The sequence below is a fragment of the Strix aluco genome, chromosome 1, assembly GCF_031877795.1.
Source record: "Strix aluco isolate bStrAlu1 chromosome 1, bStrAlu1.hap1, whole genome shotgun sequence".
Classification (NCBI taxonomy): domain Eukaryota; kingdom Metazoa; phylum Chordata; class Aves; order Strigiformes; family Strigidae; genus Strix; species Strix aluco.
Window position 1 is genome coordinate 126,121,861 of NC_133931.1, and position 20,901 is coordinate 126,142,761.

General features: G+C 39.2%; 1 protein-coding gene across 2 annotated transcripts in view; it reads right to left on the reverse strand.

Moving 5' to 3' along the window:
• Positions 1-17,720, reverse strand: part of LOC141927347 (macrophage mannose receptor 1-like) — a 66,112-nt gene extending 48,392 nt beyond the window's left edge. The window contains exons 1-6 of one of the 2 annotated variants that reach the window (XM_074834527.1): positions 17,245-17,720; positions 12,942-13,343; positions 11,289-11,462; positions 6,280-6,444; positions 2,998-3,111; positions 414-560 (exon numbers count right to left, since the gene is read on the reverse strand). In XM_074834527.1, coding sequence (XP_074690628.1) covers positions 414-560; positions 2,998-3,111; positions 6,280-6,444; positions 11,289-11,462; positions 12,942-13,343; positions 17,245-17,305 — 1,063 coding nt within the window. In that variant the 5' untranslated portion in view covers positions 17,306-17,720. The remainder of the gene's footprint in view (positions 1-413; positions 561-2,997; positions 3,112-6,279; positions 6,445-11,288; positions 11,463-12,941; positions 13,344-17,244) is intronic. The other variant, XM_074834534.1, reaches the window with a different exon arrangement.
• Positions 17,721-20,901: the final 3,181 nt, after the last annotated feature.

The following is a 20,901-nucleotide window of genomic DNA, read 5'->3' on the forward strand; positions in this document are numbered from 1 at the left end:
AAACTTACTCTATTCCATAAGTAGTAAAAATGACAGCAAGAGGAAATAGATTAGTTTCACTGAGTACATGAGGCTTTAGATAATTACATATTTTTTCTAAAACATTGAATTATTTCTCTTTTTATTCTATGAATAAAATCTGACAGTTCTACTTGTTTTTGGAAAAGAGAACTCCACCATTTCTGCAATTTAGAATTCAAAGCTACTGAAGAAAGATTACTACACAGGAAGTAGGGAGGCCAGAACAAAAAGGAAGTACACACTGTTCAGTTTTACAGGGAATCTTGGTCAAGTCACAGTCTGCAGAGACCTTTGCTTGATTTTACCATGTGCAATAACAAATAGCTATTAGAATCACAGATAGAAAACACTGGTCATTAATAACTTGTTAAGGGGTTTATTACCAAACCTACCTGTAGGAATAATGAAAGATTCTAAAGTAGCATTTCCTCGTTTACAAATATAGCCAAGTTTCTGATCGCATTCCCGATTCTCCCACTTAGCACCTTTGCCAGGATTTAACGCTGCACAGATTTTTCCAGGTTCTGGAGAAGGATGTCCTGTTTAAAAAAAAAAAACAAACAAACAAACAAACAAAAAAAAACAAACAAAAAATGCAAAAACCTCAACCCCAAAAACGAAGTATAAGAACATCATGGTTACCTTCCCAATTACTCTCACATTCTAATCTGTTCCATGCTTTAATTATAAGATACATTAACATATAGACAGCTGTGATTCTCCACAGCCCTTTAGACTGAATGGGGTAGTTCATTCCCTTAAGAGATTTTTTTTCACAGCAACCACAACTTGAGATATTTATCCAGTTCACAATTTAACAACATCTTCACAGGTTCAAAGTCTTGATGGAAGGTATTACAGTGCACCTATTTATTTTGTTTGGGTTTTTTCCCTTTCTAAACGAAGAATGTCTAAACTCCACAGCACAATCTTTAGGTGAAACAACTGTTCAGTGAACTAGTCAAATTCTGTACTTAGTATAACAGTAAAGACAGAAAAATGGTAAGTAATTATTTTGCTAATGTGAACTTCTTGTCCACTTATCTAAACAAAATGACAATAGCAGGATATTTAGATATCTTAAGTTAAAGATTAACATTAGCACTAACAGAAACATCTAGAAAAAAAAGTAGAACCTGTAGAACAGAACAAATTTCTGCAATAAACCAGATGAATTTTTCACGATCTCATCTAATGTGATTAAACTTAACATGGATTTTCTTTTGTTTCTGAACACATGCCACTATACTACTTAACAAGTTAACAAGTGTCAGTATTGCTCAGCAATAAATGTAGGAAAACAACCGTTTGGTTTTTAGTGTGCAAGATTGTTCACTGAAAATTTTCTTATAACATTACGATTTCATTACCTTAGATGACAGTTACTCTTATATTTGCAGTCATGTTATATCTTCTTCCCATAAGATAAAAAGATATGCTTACTTCAAAAATACAAATTTAAATTGTTTTAATGCACAAAAAAGTTCAGCCATTGGCAGTTAGCTCTCCCAGATGCCTGACCACCATAATTTTAGTTTAGATGTAGATAAACGGTTCCCATGTTTTCCTGTAATTTATTCATGGCTAGTGAGATGGAAGAATATGAAGCTATCACAAATTCTTTTAAAATATACTAGTGGAAGAATGGTCAGCTCTTGAACATCCAGGGTAATAGGGAGGACATAGAGGTAGGCTGACCAAAGGAAAGTCATAAAGGAGATAGCACAAATATAAAATAGGTTATATGGATTTAAGAGTATTACCTTTGAATGAACCCAAGGAACATAAGGAGTTAAAGTTAAATGAAGCCCATTTTGGTTACACCAAAACCCATCTAACCCTTTACAGGACAACTGAGAGTTGTCTGCAGTTTTAACAACCATGAACAGCTCTCCTTGCTGCTTTGGCTCCACCTCACAATCAGTTTTCCACCACTCTTCATTACATGCAGATCCTCATCAGTGCACTTGGATGACAGACCTATAAATACCTTCACAGCAACTTGCAGTTCAGACCATCTGTTTGCCTTGTATGATCACTCTATTGGAGGGCTATTTATAAAGTAGTTCAATTTACTCTTCAAAGCTTACCTACTCAAGAAGGTTATCCACCTAAATTGTGCTTTTGGCCTTACCTACACAAGAGAGCCACTGGGTGACACGATGGACCGTGCATTTATAGTTACTGCAGATTAAATACATGTGACATGCTCAATGAAGATAAGAGTATTTACACTGCATAACTTCAGACACCTACTTTAAATTAGTCTCCTGAAAGGCTTCCTGAATAGCCAGTGCAAGGGAACAAGGGTCCTACAAAAAGAAACTTTAACATAGGCACTCTGAATAATAAACGGAAAAATCACCTCTTCTTCACCATTTATCCAGATGGCTTAGAGACTAGCTTTTTAATAATGGCACCAGAGTTCAACACTGCAACTACAGACGTGAAGTAGCTGGGTTTGTTTCAAAGTAGACTAGTATAAAATGTTCAGTTTGATACCTGTTACTGCCATGGATAGGTTAACCCCAAATGGAAATTAAAATCTAATCTTTAAGCAAATAACCAAAACAAATTGGAAAGGAAAGGGATTTTAAAAAACAAACAAACAAAAACATATACTGACCAGCCTAATCTCACAAAGACAGCTATAGCATCAGATTTATTCTGTATTCATATAGAAATAAAGTAAATTAAGTAAATTAAGAAAACATACAAATGAAGTGTAAATAGATGACTTTTAAAACTTTCCTCTGGATTTTGAGGCTACCATTTCCATTGTGAGTAATAGATTAGGCCCAGTGTGTATCCCTAGCACAAGGGCCATTACTCACAGTGTTTATAGCCACAGTCAGAATCTTTCAACATCAAAACAAGCTCAATAATTGCAGGAGAACAGAGTACTAGAAAGGAAATATGTTACATGATGATCAAATGGTTGCCTTTTAAACTGTGTAACAACATATTTAACCTTACCTGGAACCCAATTTAAGTATCGAAAAGGAGCACCACCAACCCATTGCCATCCACTGTTGAAATTCAAACTGTTAAGACCAAACCAGAGAGCAGAACTCAGTCTGCCAGTCAAACCTAGGTAACAGAGACAAAGACAGATACTGGAAGTGCACAGCAAGAGCAAACACTTTCTCCAAACTTGAGAGATGAATTCTAGCTAAACCATCTGCTCCTCCTTTTTCCCAGTACAAGTTTTAACAACTTTTAACCTTTTAGTTAAGGTGGCTATACTAAACCTGCAAAACATATGATGTTACATGAGTCACTCTAGTTTTAGATTTTTCACATTTTTAGGTGTGGAGAATTATATCACAATAGAAAACAAAATGACCCTTCTGCATGCTCTTTGTAAACCAATGATCATAAATACAAAACAAATAATTTATTCCAGAATTATAAAACATTAAATTGATAGTTGCACAAAAGATCACAAAACCAAAAATCAGTTTTCTGAAATGAAACATGAATAGTTTCTTATTGTGTATTTTCTCTTCTAATAAAATTAACAAATGGAGTTTCAAATTTATGAAATATTGTAAAGTAAAAAAACTGCATTTTATCAAACTACATTAAAATGTGATCATTCCAAACATCATCTTTTTAACAGCATGTCTTGTACATTTTTTGGACTCATCTGATTTCACTTGTTTAGCCAGTGATAAGTCAGGCTTTCAAAGCCAGTTCCAATTTATTGCTCGAGTTCTGAAAAGCACCTAGAAATATCATGCTTATGTATGGCCCTGCTGAATTCTCTCGCATTATTTACAGTCATCATTAATCAATTGTCTACCTCTGCCTTTCATATAAGACTTAGAAGCCCAGCTGGACAACTGCTGATATTTCTGAATTAAATGTATTTCTGCATAGTTCACAGAAAATCATTGTGCAATATATTATTTATTTCTGCTTCTACTGATGGCATCGTGCCAGTATGTAATTTTGCTCTACATATATTTTAGTTGTGTTTGACACCATGATTATAGGCAGCACGTGAAGCGTGGCAAGGTTAAAAGGAGGGGTAGTTAAACACTGGAAAGGACTGGAATATCATACCAGAGCCTGATTTGGCACCAACACATTAATGTGTTCCAGTACTTCTTCTATACAAACAAGTGGTGGTTAAGATGATCAAGAACTGAGCGTGATGGGAAATCCTGGTACTGCCAGGGTAGCTGTAGAATGAAAAACTGATTTCCACATACATTTGGCAGCCATATCTACTAGTTTGCAATTAAAACACACTTACTAATAACTCACTCCTATATGTTAGTGCCAAATTGCTCCCTTGAGTATTAATTTCAACAATAACTTCATCACACTCAGTAAAAAAAAAAAAAGACCTATGTTTTGACCAAATCCTTAAATTGAAAACAAAAGTTTAGACAGAACAGACGGTTCACAGCATTAAAAATATATTTATCATTCCTCTAAATTGGAGAAATATGGATTTGATGGATGGACTATTAGATGGAGAAGGAACTGGCTGGATGTCTGCATCCAAAGAGTTACAGTCAATGGCTCAATGTCCAAATGGAAACCAATAACAAGTGGTGATCCTCTAGGGTCTGTACTGGGACCGATACTATTAAATATCTCCATCAATGACACAGACAGTGGGATCAAGTGCACCCTCTGCAAGTTTGCAGATGACACCAAGCCGAGTGGTGCAGTTGATTCACTGGAGGGAAGGGATGGCATCCAGAGGGACCTTGACAGGCTTGAGGAGTGGGCCCATCCAAACCTCACAAAGTTCAACAAGGCCAAGTGCAAGGTCCTGCATATGGGTTGGGGCAATCCCCAATATCAATACGGCCTGGGGATGAAGGGATTGAGAGCAGTCCTGCAGAAGAGGACTTGGGGGTACTGGTGGATGAAAAGCTGGACATGAGCCGGCTTGCAGTCTGGAAAGCCAGTCATATCCTCAGCTGCATCAAAAATGTGGCCAGCAGGTCGAGGGAGGTGATTCTCCCCCTCTGCTCTGCTCTGCTCTGCTCTGGTGACACCTCACCTGGAGTACTGCATCCAGTTCTGAGGTCACCAGTACAAGGACATGGACCTGTTAAAGCAGGTCCAGAGGAGGGCACAAAAATTCAGAGGGCTGGAACAACCCTCCTGCGAAGAACGGCTGAGAGAGTTGGGGTTATTCAGCCTGGAGAAGAGAAAGCTCTGGGGAGACCTTCTCATGGGCTTTCAATGTATAAAGGGGGCTTATAAGAAAGACAGAGAGAAACTTTTTACCATGGCCTACAGTGACAGGACAAGGGGCAACAGTCTTAAAATGAAAGAGGGTAGATTTAGATCAGACATAATTAAAAAAATTTTCACCATGAGGATGGTGAGACACTGGAACAGGTGGCCCAGAGAAGTTGTGGATGCCCCATCAAGGCCAGGTTGCACGGGGCTTTGAGCAACCTGGTCTAGTGCAAGATGTCCCTGCCCATGGCAGGGGCGGGGTGGACTAAATGATCTTTAAATGTCCCTTCCAACCTAAACCATTCTCTAATTCTCTGATTCTATCAACTTACATAGCACAACATATAGCTTATGGCATAGAATAGTTTATCTTCCAATTGATGTAACAGACTCAAAATATTTCCTAATTTATTTAATAGATGAACTGGTGGACTGTTTCATGTGTGTACATAGGCTAAGAAGGTAGTAAAGAAGAGACTGTCTCATTGTAGAATATAAATATATTCAAGTACAAATTCAGGAGAAATTTTTTTCAGAGGAGAAGTTTGGAAATTACTTCAAAAAACATTGAAGGATATTGAAAATAAGACAAGCTATTTGTGAGTCCTTTTGTTTATTAGGTTTTTTTCTTTCTTTTCATATTTTAGCACAAACTGATGATATGACAGCTTTAATGAGATAAGCCAAAAATGCTGACTAGTACACAGAACAAGTAGAGCACAAAAAGGATGCCATCTTGGTATCTGCATCTTTGGTTTACAAACTATTTTGCATTTTCCTGCATTTCAACTTTCATTCTTTATTGCTTGCATTACTTAATTGATGTATTCTTTATGTTACTGTAAGTTTCTGGCAATATTTAATCAGGATAAAATAACCATTGTCTGTCCAATTTTTCCAGCCGGATAATTCAAAATAACAATTTAAATCTACTAATTAACAAAAACTAACAAAATATCAATTTTCAAGATGGAACATGCCACATAAGTGTTACTGTTACAATAATGTATTTTTAAAAAAAAAAAAAAAATATGGCTAATATTACCCTACCTGTCAGGTATGTTTGTTCATGCAACTCTGTGATGCTCAATAACTCTGCCTTCTGTTGTTGGCAGCTTTTTCTTGCCTGGTGCCATTTCAGAGCTGCCTCAGAATTTATCTGGTACTGGACTTTTGTTAAAGGATCTGTATCCCACAACAAATCAATACTATTAACTGTAGGAAGAAAAAAGAAATGTTGTAACTGATCATGAAGACAGAGCCAGATAAAATATAAAATAAATTGTGCAGCAAAAATGCACAAAACCTAAACACTGCTATAGACAACTGATTTGAAAGGAGTCCCAAGGCTCTCCGATGTGTTAGTAATCCAGAGCAGAGCTAAACCACAACAGCCATGTTGGACAGTACAGAGGTCACGAAACAAGGTCACCATTTTCCCCGGTATAACAAAGCTGCTGTTTAAGGTAGAAGCTTAAGTGGCTAAAGTCATGCAAAAAGGGTTGATTTGTCACTGTGAAGAAAAAGACTAAAAACTTTCAGACTGATGCTAGCTAAGGTGTATACGAAGCTGACCACTTTTCTGAGATAAGAAACCCCAGGTTTTTTACTAATTTTGGGTACTATGTAAAGTGGCTATGGATTTTCTTACTGTGATAGAGGTAATCAGACCCAAGCCCTGAACACAAAACTTACATTATCAGCATCCATCTCACACTTTCTGGAAATTCCTGATTTGTCTTATGCATGTATCTGACATACCATCACGCTTCCTTCTCTGCCACGTGACCCGCCTGTGACCTCCTTGAATACCTGAATTTGGCACATTTAAGCAATGCCAAAACAGTGAAAGCATCATCCAGCATGGCCCAGCATCAGAAGTGACCTCAGAAGGTATCACACTCCTTACAATGTTGCAGTCTCTCCTGGCTCGCCTCAATTGAATCTCCACAACATGCAACAGAAAACAGTGTGATCTTGCTCTGCCAAAAATGGAACCTACAGGAGGCCCCAACACTGAGCTAAATATCACATAAAGAGATTAAAGTTGCATGACAAAAAGCTGAATATAGCAGAGGACACTGTATATCTGCTGACAATGGGAAAATGACTGAAATTCCCGCAGCCTGTATCAGAATTTCTCAAGTTGCAAGCTGTGAAAAATTTGAGAGAAAGAGGTCTTTTCCTCTTCCGAATTCAGAGAGCTTAGAAAACTTACGTGTGCAAATAAGAGGAAAACAGTACAATAAACAAAACTCAAGACAAAGGATGATACATGTTAAATGTCAGCAGGTCAGTAACCAGTTCCACTTTTTCCTGTATTAAATCTGATTAAGTTTATAGATATTATCAATAATTCTTTTCAAATTATCCTTATTTTTAAAAAATCAATTATAACCTACTGTAATAATGACATTTGACTAAAAATGGAAACTTTCATCTCATTATCATTATCCACAAATCAACTTCTGTCCAAAATCTTTTATGACTATCAGAAGGCAAAATTTCTTTGCTACACTATGTTCTACAAGACCATAAATTCCTGTGCACAAGCACAAGCCTGGGATAAAATGGAGATTTCAAAAGTAGTAAAATCTATACTTCAGTAAAAAAAACTGCCTCTGACTTCATAGAAAGGGTATTCTAAATCTTGTAAAATTATCACAGAGGAAGAGGTAAACAAGTCTCAGGCATTCGTCCAGCCTTCCACCTCACTCCCCCAGCCTCATAATTTATAGCTGACTTGCATATGGTGCTCTCCTGTAGAACTCTGGTCTTTCATTAAAATAAAATTAATTTTTGAACCTTGGAAAATTTGGTTTTAAGATATTTGAGTTCTATGAGGTCAAATACCTACACAGAGCAGGATTTTGGATAATCTATATGCTATTTTTTAAAGCTTAGTATCCCCAGAGAAACCAGAAGATGAATCACTTTTCTGGAATGATATATTTTAGCATCTAAACTAAATTAATGTTAAAACATACCTGTCCTTAGTACTTAACTGGAAAAAAAAATAAAAAAGCTGAACTTTATCCCTACACAGATGCATTCAGCATGCATTTTTTGTATACACCAAAATTACTGAGAACTAGCTATTTCCCCTATGATTACTATCAAAATCCCAGAAGTCCGATATAGTAAGTTGGAAGATTTCACTCATGTCTTTGAAAGTTCTGTCTTTCGAGCAAAGCAAAGTAAACAGACCGAAAAGGTATTGAATTTCAGGTATAATCCTTGACAGACAAGTTCAAACTTACAGGAAAGACATGAAGTCCTGACCAATGCAGACATTTATGACATTTATAATTTTAAAAATGTCAACATGATTAACATATCAAAATATGTTCCTGAATTAGGAAATGGAAGAATCTTGAGAGATCTTAATTTCAAAATTGCAAGCTGAAATCTGGTCTTTGACTAGCAGTAACAATAAAATGTTCTTGTTTGTTTAGTTATCCATCCAAAGCAAGTTGCAGTCTCAGTCCAATATCCTTGGAAACTGCATTAATAGAATCATGGCAAACAAAAACTGAATATAAAACTTGTTAGACAGTCTATAAAATAACTGTCATCACTTTATCTCTGAGCACACAGTAGGGAAGGAATTGCATAATAAAGACATTACAGTTTATGGAAATTTATAGTATAGTGTATAAAGATATAATGTTGTCAACAGTAAGAAAGTCTAAATTATACTGAACTTCCTTCACATGCTTATCTTTACTTAGATATATTTTCCTAAAGTGCTCCTCTCTTTCTTTATCCTAGATAAATTTGTGAGGTCCAAAGTCAGGTTATGAGTTCCAGATAAATCAGAAGAAACAACACAATCCACCCCATATAAGTTAGTTGACCAATTCACCAGGCATTCTGAACCAGACAAAAAACCACAATGACAAACCCTTCAAAACATCTTGAATCGCTAGCATGAGGAAAAAGCCTGTCATAAAAAATAAATTCATTGTTTGTCAATGAATACAAGGATGTAGATTTGCCCAAAAATTAACATACCATGCTAAGACTATTTAAATATTTCCCCATTCTCTGCACTTTTTGTTTCCTTCCTAGTCAGCTGCAAGTTTTATGCATCACTTATAAGGCTTTCCAAATTCTTCACAGAAATTCTAGCTCTGTAATCTGTCAAGAAAGAGGCCTAAATGGACTTTTGCCCACTTGAATACGGCTACAAGCACACCTCATGACTCACTCTCCCAATGGTCTTACATGGCAACCTGTTTCCTTCCCCAGCACCTACTTTTATATTGCACAGCAACACACTGCTCAAAAAGACACAGTGTTACCTGCAAAGAACCAGTATTTCCTAGGCTACTAAAAACTGTGTGATGTAGCAACACTTAGTTTCTTCCTGTGGGATTTAAGTTTCTACTGTCAATGTATCAGCATCTCTTTGTGAAGCACCAAATAAAGGGTCATACTGACAGTTATGCTACCTTCACTGGCCAAATTTCTACCCCTCTATTGAGCGTAATGTCTGTTATAGGTGTAGTCTTATGCCCTCTTCATTTTGGAGAATATTTGAGCGGGTTTTGCTCACAGTGAAAAAAAGTGACTGGTTCAATCCTGATAATTTCACTCTATGTCCAGATCCCGGCATGAACAGCTGTAATAGTTTGCATCATACATTTTCATATCAGCACCTTTGCTCCCCAGACAGTTTAAGAAACGACAACATTTTATTCTGATTAAATAAACTTAAACATACAAAGACTTAAATGTTCTATGTTTAAAGGGGCTGTTGAAGTTTATTAAGGTATTCCTCTTTCATAGGGCTGACTAAAACTTCTGCTACTGCAGCCTGTCTCTCATTAAAATACATGACCCAAACTTGAATATTTTATAACCAGTACTGAAGAATCAGGAAGGAAACATGCAAGCAATCAGCATAAAGCAGCTTTTTCCAAAAACAATCACAGCCATCTGAATGGATTTCCTTGAATTATGCCAAAGGATTAAACAAAATTTTAATGATGCCTTCTATTTTCTATACTCAGAGAACACTAGACAGCTAGTATTCTTAAATTGATCTTGCATGTGCTGTATTAAGGGATTGATATTCCCAACATGTTTTTAATATCTTGAAATAATACTGGCATAGAAAAAATTGCAATTTTTATTTGTCTGAAATAATGAATGCAACATTCATGGAAATCAGGCAAGGACACTAATATTTCATCATCAAACCACTTAGATCAACCCAAACTGTTTTCTTCACATCAAAGGAAAGACATATTTTTCTCTTTAGCTCTGACTGCGGTCAGCTGGAGCTTTACAGCAAAACACAGTAATAAAGAAGAAAGGAGGGAGAAGTGCTACCTCTCTCAGCATGACAGAAAAAGCAGCAGCTTGCAGACAAAATGCTTACTACATATTTTACGGATGTTTAGGGAAACTTTTCTCAAATTTAAAAGAATTCAAATACATACAAGCATATTACTCCAGTTTACTTAAAGTAATATCAACATTTCTAAAGAAAGTTCTATATATTCATAATACTACAGTTGAAACTCTAGCTATACTCAAACCAGGCAATTTAGAATATAAATACTTCTCATTGATTTTTAAATACAGAACTACAGTACAGCACACAGATTTGGAAAATACTGGGACTTAGTAAAAAGTTCATGTAAACTCCACCATGTTTAAAAGGCAACTCATTCTACAAAGTAGTATTAATTTTCAATTAAGATATATTCTAGCTTTCAATTCTGCTGCACAAATTTCTACATGGCCTTTTGCATATACTAATGTAACATCTTTACATCTAATTAACTTTCCATTTAAGTAAATGGTGTAATTACAAATTCCAGCATATGATTAACACACTTTCACCTGGATGTAGTTGGTCAATTTTTTTTTTTATGCTGAGCCCTATAGTTGCATATTTAAGTAGTTCCTCAAAGGATAGCATGCTGAATGGAGATGGAAAAATGCATCATTTCAAACTGTATTTGTACAGTAAAGCACATGATAAGGACACCAATATTTCCAGGCAGCAGAATAACAGCACAGCAGAATCATGAACATACAAAACTTACATTTCAATGGGCAAAATCCATATATCTTGTCAACATCAAAGTCTGAAGTGGTTCCACACCAGAACCAGCCATCTGATCTGCCAGCATCTGTGCAGTCAGCATACCATTTATCACCAAACTTAAAAGGGAATACACAAGGTGCTCCATTGGCATTTCCTTTCACCGTGTAGGTATCTAAGGAGACACAACAATTTAAAAACATATAAGCAATAATAAGCATGGGATATATATATATATAAGTTCAGTTTTATGATCATATTATAGCATATGAGAGCAAGCAGAGAGCTTGCTAGTTTGGTGTACAAACTGTACTACAAATGGGATATTGATAATTTTCCTCTCTAGCTCTAAACTGATACCCATGTCCACAATGAGACAAATTTTTATTACTTAAGGAAACCACTGACCGAAACTGCCAAGACAAGTATATTTGCATGCTAAATTTTACATGCATAAGAATCAAAAGTATAAAATCCACACAGTGAAGCAATTTTCTTTTTAAGCACAAACAGCTGCTGATTCTTCTGTCAATAACCCACTCAATTGCTCACCATTTTAGACTGGGAAGAGCACATACATAGAAACTTGAAAGATATATACCAGAGAATGATTCCAATATACTATGCTCAAATAAAATTTCATTGGCATCTAAAGATAATTTTTGTTTCACCAGAAACCTGACTCAATGAAACTTATCAAAAGTAACTAAAGCAGTTTTCTGTATGTGCACCTACAATGTACACGCATTGATGGGAGGCCATACAGAGGAACACTACTTGACAGGGACTGCTAGAAAGGTGACATAACAAGGTCACTCACAGAGCTGCTAGAAAACAAAGATGGAAGGAATGGCAGGCCATCACTCCATCTCCACCCTGCCTCCCTTCACATGATTTACTTTGCTAGGGTTCTTTTATTCTGGCTTTAGACCAAGGACGAGTGCTGTAATCAGCCATTGTGTAAACCACAGAAAATGCATCCATACTTCCCTCTGTGACCATTTCTGTTTATCAAAGAATACTTAATGGGAAGCCAAACGTATTCCCAGATACTTATCATAAATATATGTATATATGTACGTACGTATGTATGTATGTATTGTACATAACTTTTTCAAATTTAACTATTTAAAATATCTTATTTCTTTGTCTAGCACATCAGCACCAACTCTGAGACTCACTTTAAACACGTAGGAAGGTGTCTTCAATATACTGGAGCTAAAGATATCAAGAGTTAACTAAATCCTTACAGCATAAATAATACTTGCTTCCCAAGGAAAAAAAAAACATAATCAACAGACTAATGTAACACTAACACTACCTCATTCTGTACACATGTAAATAGAAAAAGCTATCATTAACTGTTGCATAATAGTTACACACATTCTGAATTACCACAGGCTTTTTTTCCCCTCTCCAAATGAATCACTACCATGCATGGTTAACTATCTATCAGAATTTCAACAACTTTGACCAAAAAGCAAAATGAAGCCCCCAGAAAACATAAAACACATACTCAGGTATTGCTGATTTCACCAGAAATCACACTCACTGATCATTAAAGAGAAGGAAATTCTCCTACACTTCTAAATATTTCAATTAGATACATATAGAAATGCGTTTGAAATACAGAAATTAATTTACAGAACTTTACCTTCATAGCCTCGAGAACACAGATCGTCTGTGGTTCCGTAGACTTTCCACCTACTCCATAAACCAGATCCCTTGTACAGCATAATATTCCTTTCCTGTCTGTTTCCATAGTTGAAAAACAAATCTTCCCCTTGGATTGCAAAGAGAGTCTCATTTCTGCATTCCCATCGCTGAAGTTCACTAGCCTTGTCACAAGGATACAGAGTGACCGGAACCCAGTCTTTCTTCGAAGGCACTCCCAAGCACAATTTGAATGCTATGCTCATAAGCTGGTGATCTGAGACCCACCTGAATTTTTGTGACTCATTTTCTTGAACACAAGGAGCAGTAGTCACTGAATTAGAACTTTGAGCCAGTACACAGCGCTTGTGATCTTCATTATATATTAAGAAGATGCTAGTATCTGGAAGACAAAAAACACTGGAATCATTTGGTTTGAAGTAATCTTACCTATTATCTAAATGAAATATGAATCCAGACACTACTCTTGGGGTTAAAATCTCATCACCTGTTCAGCAAAAGAAAGTGCACTACTCCCGTGGCCTACACCTGTTAAGATGACTGTAGAATGCAACTAGTTCAGATGTTTCATTTCAACTATTTTGTGTCAGTGGAAGCATCTACACTCAAAAGTGCAAGGCAGCAGAGATGCAGATCTAGCCTCTCCCATAGCTCTAAAGCATGGGTTAAACTAAAGAGGAAAAATACACTCATGGTATCATTTCAAGCTGCACCCATGGGAGTTACAGAAAAAAGGGAGCATGCACACCGCACACTGTACACTGCAGATCCTGACACTGAGCACTCCGGCAGCACTGGCTCCTTGATTTGGGCTCCCAGGCGTGAGGAGATGACAACAGGTGCTAAGTTCTTCGGGCTTCGTTTCCCTACAGTGGGGAGTTCTGTTCCCGTAAACTCTGCTAAAATCCTTAAAGTCTTAACTGAGGGGAAGGATATTCTTTTAAGCTTTATACACAAGCTACTTGTAGGGCTACAACAGCATATTCATTTTTCACTCAACTGCAGTCATCAGTGATTTCTTTCTCTTTTCTTACCTTCCTCCATTATGAATGAATGAAATACTGACAACAGTGGGATTTGCCATCATCAGGTATGCCTCTTAATGACTTATGAAGATCCACCAGGCTCTTCATAGCTCCCAAAGTTATTTCTCCCTCTCAGTAAATAGTGCTTCACAGCATGCATTTTCATGTATTCAAGGTTTATTTCAAAATTGTAACCACTAGAAAAGTTTTTAGCATCTCTTATGTTTGGATGCACTATGAGCTGGTCTTGCCCAAAGACTGAGAATTTCTCCTCTCTGATTCCCTTGAGATACATTTTAGCACAGTAACTTAATAGTTCTCTCTGATATTGGATTTCATAACGTAACAGGATGCACAAGGTCTTAAAACTGTATTTTAACTGGACTACAAGCCAGGAAAGATAAATACTAATTTATGTGACTCTGGGGATTGAAACTAATTAAAACATTATTTATTTTATTGTATGATTACCAAATTAAACAAATTCTATAATAGAGAAATATTTAAGGGGAATACAGGTTAACCACAGAAAATTTTCCCTTCTCTGCTGAGGCTCCAACGTGGAAATGATCATACTTTTTTGCAGAAGAACAACCTAGGAACAAATAACCTCTCTCTCAGAGAAAGAGCTGACCTAGACTTATCTCATCCATGGCTCAGTTTCCTTCTCCTGTCCTTTGACTTCCAACTCACTGGGAAGTAGTGTAAAACTGATGAGCACTGAAGACAGAAATTGTTGCCTTTTGCCAATCTGTTTTACTCACAGACAATACAAGGAAATGTATAATTATCACTGCTGGTGATAACTTTTTTCATTCTGCTTTTCTATTACCATTTAGCATAATGTTATTGTAAACTGATATATGCAATGCTTGCAACATTCTTTTTCCTGAAATCTTATTTAAAATTTCTGGGTAAAAGAGATGTCAGACATTTTCATATGCGTGGAAAACACTGCCTGATCTTCCAAACTGTTACAATTGTATTTGTGGCCTAAAATAACATTCCTTATTTTATGCAGTTTATGGTGTTAAAAAGAGGATGCTATACACATGAAAAAGGTACCCCAAAGTCAAAAGCCTGGATTGTTACACCCAAGCCTGAAAGGGTGTGGAGTTTTGGCTTCAGAAACAAGATTAGAAAACTGAACAAATAGGTCTGGCTAGTGGAGAGGAAAAAAAAAAAAAAAAAAAAGACAAATCTTTGGTCCTGTGCTATTCTGACTGTACCTTTACAAAGTGTTAGTGTGTAAACGCAACACAGCTGCTTATACAAGGGCCCCAGCACATGCAGTGCTCTGACAGGGAATAATACCTAGGTAAGCAGCTAAAGGGCCAACACAGCCAAGCAGGCATTGAAAATAAGATGGCACCAAAACAGGAGGACAGCGCAGGAGGTGGCAGGATGCAGGAGCAACTGTGGCTGAGACTGTAGTTGCAGGATTTCCTTCCCCTCAGAGTTGCTCCTGTCTCATCCATGACCATACAGCAGACCTGTAGCACGGTCCTGTATTGCTCTAGTTTACAGCTTTATTTCTGTATTTTTTCTGCCCGCTTGGACGCCAAAGGGGATTCCTATACAACACTTTCCATGTGAGTTATTAGATAGTATAGAAGAATATTAAACAAGCCAGGTATTTGTGCAACACTTTCTATGACTTGCCAGCTCTTCTCTGTAAACACCTGATAGCACTCCTGTCAACATGATGAGTTGTATCTGTAAAATGGGCTGAGCAGAATTACTCATATAACCATTAACTGTGTTTCACTGTTTTGTAGCAACATTTGTTATAGAGCTCCCATAACAGGGTGCCATTCTTCACTATAGATAAGCTGTAGGCAATACACTTAAAGGTCCACCACAGCATGATCATGAGTACCACAGTCTTGGTACTTTGAATCACACCACTTTCTAACAGAGTAATCTATATTTTGAAAATTACTCCTGCAAGGAGGTTCCTTAAAATGCATAGGAGCATGCCAGGCATAGGAACCAACTTACCTCACTGGTGTAACCTATTCAGGGAGATCTAGCATCTTTTCCCTCAAATGTCCCAAGTAGATGCTAATAGAATTTTTCTCACAGGCTTTCATTTTTCTTCATCCACCACACTGTGACTATTTGCCTATCTCTGACCTCAGCTTATATCTGAAGAATTGTGCCAAATACTGTAAAGTCTCACTGGTCAATTATCTTTTCCACAGTAGAGTCTTCCAGTATGCCAAGGTAGCTTCATGCTCTGCAGAATTTACAAACTATCACAGATTATGCAAGTATAAATCAAGAAGTAACTCGTGAAGCCAGTGAAGCGCTACCAGTGTAAAACACTAATGGAGAGCACCAGAAGAGCATGCCAAAAGCCAGAGGCAAGAAAGGGGGGAGCAATGAGACAGCAAGCAGGTAGGCTGACTGTCTTCTCCACACAGATTCTCGCTTACCAGATGGCCTACAATGATTGCTGCTAATTACACAAAGCAAGAAATGTTACAAGGCCGTGTTATGAAGTTTTGCTTCAGTAGACCTGAAACGTGAGAGTGGAGGATGCTGAGAGGCTTTCAGGAAGGGCAGATGCAAAACTTTCACTGAAAAATAGCCGTGCGCCTGAAATCACTGTAATTCTCAGAGCAAGCATGTGAAAGCTTCAGGTGTCACAAAGAAACACAGCTTTCACCTGTTTTCACAGCTCTAATCCCTGTCAATACCTCAGCTACCTTAACATCCCCCCATGAAAACTATCTGTCAAAAGCAGGTCCCCAGGCCCATCACAGACCATAGGGAGCCCCAACACCAGGCCTCGGCAGTGAGGAGGTATCTGAGGGAAAGCTGGGTGATGGTGTTAAACTGATCAGGGACTGAGTCTCCGGAGTGATGGGGGAAACTGAGGCACTGCCCATGACACCCCTGTTTGGCACCCACAACGCCACGGGCACCCAAAAGGCCACCTCGTTGGGCAGCTTCGCCCACTGGGCACTTCAGGGTGCAGGCAAGGAGGGGGAGGCAGTTGGGGTGGGAGGCTGAAGGAGGGCCCGAGGGGAGGCAGTAGCACCCCGTCGCATCGAGGCTCCCCCTCAGGCAGCACTGAGGGGGTTAAAATGGCCGCGGTCTTCTCCACCTGCACGAACTGTCGGTCGGTCCGTCCGTCCCCCTCCATCCCCCCTCCCCATCCTCAAGCCTCGGGTCAGGCTGGGCTCGGTGCCCGCCGCGACCCTGCTCTTTTCTCGTTATGTCTTAACCCGCACAGCTCCTGCGGACACTTACCCAGCAGAGGAAAAACCCGGAGGGGAAGTACGAGGAGAAGCAGGAGCAGGGAGGGAGCCATCGCCGCGGCTTCGCCCGAGGCGCCCCGGCGCTGAGGAGAGAGAGAGGGCTTCCCGCCGGGCAGGTCCTCCGCACTTGTGAAGGGCTGGTGGATCAGGGAAAAGCTCTGGGCTCGAAATGATAAGGAAATATCCTGTCACATGGGGCGTTTTGAAATAACAGGAATTCGCTGTTCAAACTTTGCTTTCCTAAGCTTTTTTTCCCTCAGCGGAGGGAAGAGCCTCCTTCCAGGCACATGCAGGTGATAAAGTGGTGATAGCTGAGAAGAGGGCTGTCTTTTTGTTGTTGTCGTTGTGGTGATGGTTCTTTTTTTTCATCCCCTTTGCCACCCTGTCAGGGTTGCATGTGGGTCAGTGGTTTGTTTTCCAAGAAAATTAGCCAAACGCGCGCTGAGGGAGCAGGACATCCCCCACACCCCCTTCTCTCTGGGGTGAACCCAAGTCTCCAACAAAACGCCCGCTCGAGCGACCGGGTTTCTCCTGAAAGCGAGGACTGCAGAAGTAGGAGAGACCTACTTTTGGGAAACCGGGATTTGGGTTGCCCCCCCCCACCCACCCATCACTCCTCCCCCACTTGCGAGCAGGTTGCTCCAACGACCGCCGGGGAGAGGAACGCGGGGAGGCGGCCGGGGCCGGGGCCGGGGCGGGCGGCGCAGCCTGTGCCCTGGGGTGGGAAGGAAGAGCCGGAGGGGACGCCCCGGCTTAAAAACTCTAACGAAGCATTGTTTGAGCTCCAATAAAATGATTCTTCTGACTGTGGTGGCTATATCTGTTGTTAACAGGATTCAAATCTTCCTCGTGAACCGGAACGTGAGAAAAACAGAACCTTGCTTGCTAACTGGGTTTTCATAAACTGAAGCACCGACGTGGAAATAGATAATCTTTCTAAAAAGGTGCCTTTAGAGCACAGTCTGCCTTCAGGTTTTTACGGCTTCTTGGGGTGCTGGTTAGGAGACTTCTCTGTGTACTTTTTTGTGGAGAGTAGCATGTTATTGCTTAGGGGCTGTTATCAATATACGGTCTGAAGGGTCCCAAAGGGATTGAGAACATCAGTCTTACTGCTGTTTTACATATAGCGGCTTTTTTAACATGCGGGGTTTACTGAGCATACATGAATTTCCAAAGCATCAAACCTACCATGTGTAGGTTTGTAGGCATGTTGTACACAGCAGCTCTACCTGTACTGTCACACACTCAGAAATCTCTGGTAAGTACTGAAGATCTTCAAAACCCTCCTTGCTGGAAGTTCTGAGTGTCTGGGAAACACCAATGTGAGATTAGTATGGAAGAAAAGGCATAGTGAGAAGGTACTTTGACAATATTATTAGAGGGGAAGAAATAACGGAGATGAAGTCCAAGCTTATTTGAAGTCAACGATGAAACTCCTGTTAACACTGAAGGGATTCTAGCCAGCCACTTCTGCTGTGCTAGGCCCTGCTGTGGACTACATGTGGGGAATGAAGAGGAAGTGCTTCATTATTTCTCTCATCTGTGGACCCACATGAACATCAGGAACAGCCTGACCTGGAGACAGGAGGTGGGAAGTATTTCAGCCATAATCAGCGATGCTCTGTATCATTATGTTGATGAATTCTCATCTGGGAAACTTCATCTCTTGCTGCAGTATATGGCAGATATTTATTATTTGCTATTTGCAATGGCCTTTATGCTGAACAACTAAAAGATCGGAGTGCTTACACTGAGATTATAACTAACTCACATAATCATAGTACAATTCAGAAATGAAGAATTCCTCCATATTCTAACACTATCACCTTCAAAAGATTCAGGCATTCAAAGCATGTATGAAAAGTGTCTTTAGAGGTAGAAGAAAAAATATTTTCCTAAACCACATTAATATTTGTTTACAGATTTATTTTATTAGGAGTTGGCAACACCTGAAAGCCCAGGAAAGCATCTAGTGCTAGAAGGAAGCACACTCACACCTTGAGTATTGTGTCCAGTTTTGGGCGCCTCAATATGAGAGAGATATCAAGGTGCTGGAATGAGTGCAGAGGAGGGCAACAAAGCTGGTGAAGGGCCTGGAGAATAAATCCTATGAGGAGCAATTGAAGGAGCTGGGACTGTTCAGTTTGAGGAAGAGAAGGCTGAGGAGAGACCTCATCACTCTCTACACCTACCTGAAAGGACATTGTCGAGAGGTTGGTGCTGGTCTCTTCTCACAGGTGATTAGTGACAGAACAAGGGGGAACGGCTTTAAACTCCAACAGGGGAGGTTTAGACTGGATATTAGGAAAAAATTTTTCACAGAAGGTGTGGTCAGACAGTGGAATAGGCTGCCCAGGGAGGTGGTGGAGTCACCATCCCTGGATGTGTTTAAGGGTCGTTTAGATGAGATGCTGGGGGATGTGGTGTAGGGGAGAACTTTGTAGAGTAGGGCTGACGGTTGGACTCGATGATCCCAAGGGTCTTTTCCAACCTGAATGATTCTGTGATTCTGTGAAGGAACAAGTCAGAAGATGGAGAATAATGCTGCTGCCCCAACAGAATAGTGTTATTTATCTGAAGGTTTGGGAATTCATGGTATTTTGGCCCAAGATAAACAGAGAAGGGAGACACTGTAAAGTTCAGTCTCAATGTAAGTAAGTACAACCACCACAAAAGTCTTTGGATTAAACCCAGATGATTCACATAGCAAAGAGGGCTGCACATAACTTATGTGTGTATGTGTGTCACAGAAATAGGCAGAAACATGGAAGCAAGTAGATGAGTAGTTACACCTATTCAGCAATCAGTGGCTGTACCAGGAATGAGCTATGCTCTGAAGTGACAGAAGGAACTGTATTAGGCCATTCTTGGAGATTCTCAAAACTGAACTGGACAAGGAGTTGAGTAACCTGATCTAAAGTTCAAGTTAGCCCTGCTTTGGGGAAAGGGTCATACTAGGTGACTTCCAGAGGTCCCTTCCAATGAAAATGAGCCATCAGAAGAGTTACTTCCAAGACAAGTATTCCAGCCTTTCTTGAGATATGTGCCTTGCCAAATTAGCTCCCTTTCTGATCTGAAAACTGCCTTTTCTCATTGTCCCTTGCACACACTAGAGATACTGCCACTTCAAAGCCATTTTGAGTGTGGTGTGTGTATATATATGTGTATATTTATATATACACCCTGTCTAGAGCATCACAGGTCTCAATGCACTTATTCACGTAGCCTCCATGTCTCATCTGCAGCATACTCCTCAACAGTTATGTCTGGATCTGGCTTGCTCTTTGGGAATCATTACACAAATACATGAATTGTATATTCTGATCTGACACAGTCCAAGGAAAAGATGTTCTCTCTTTTGAGACAAAGGGATTCAGCAAAGTCTCAGGCTATAGCGATTTGTAGGCAAATAGTTACCAGAAGTCCAATCTGCTAAATAACTAATGACAGGATACATGCACTAGAAAGACATATGTTTTCATCTCTCTGGGTAGCAAGCCAGCTGCCATTTACATTTGGAACAGAAACGCATAAATTCCTCTGAAACAGGTCGGACCCTCTCTGCTTCTGGCCCATGCAGTACTTGCAACTGGTGACTCTTCCTGGCAAAATACCCTGAAACCCTGAAGTCACAGTGGCCCTTGATTGA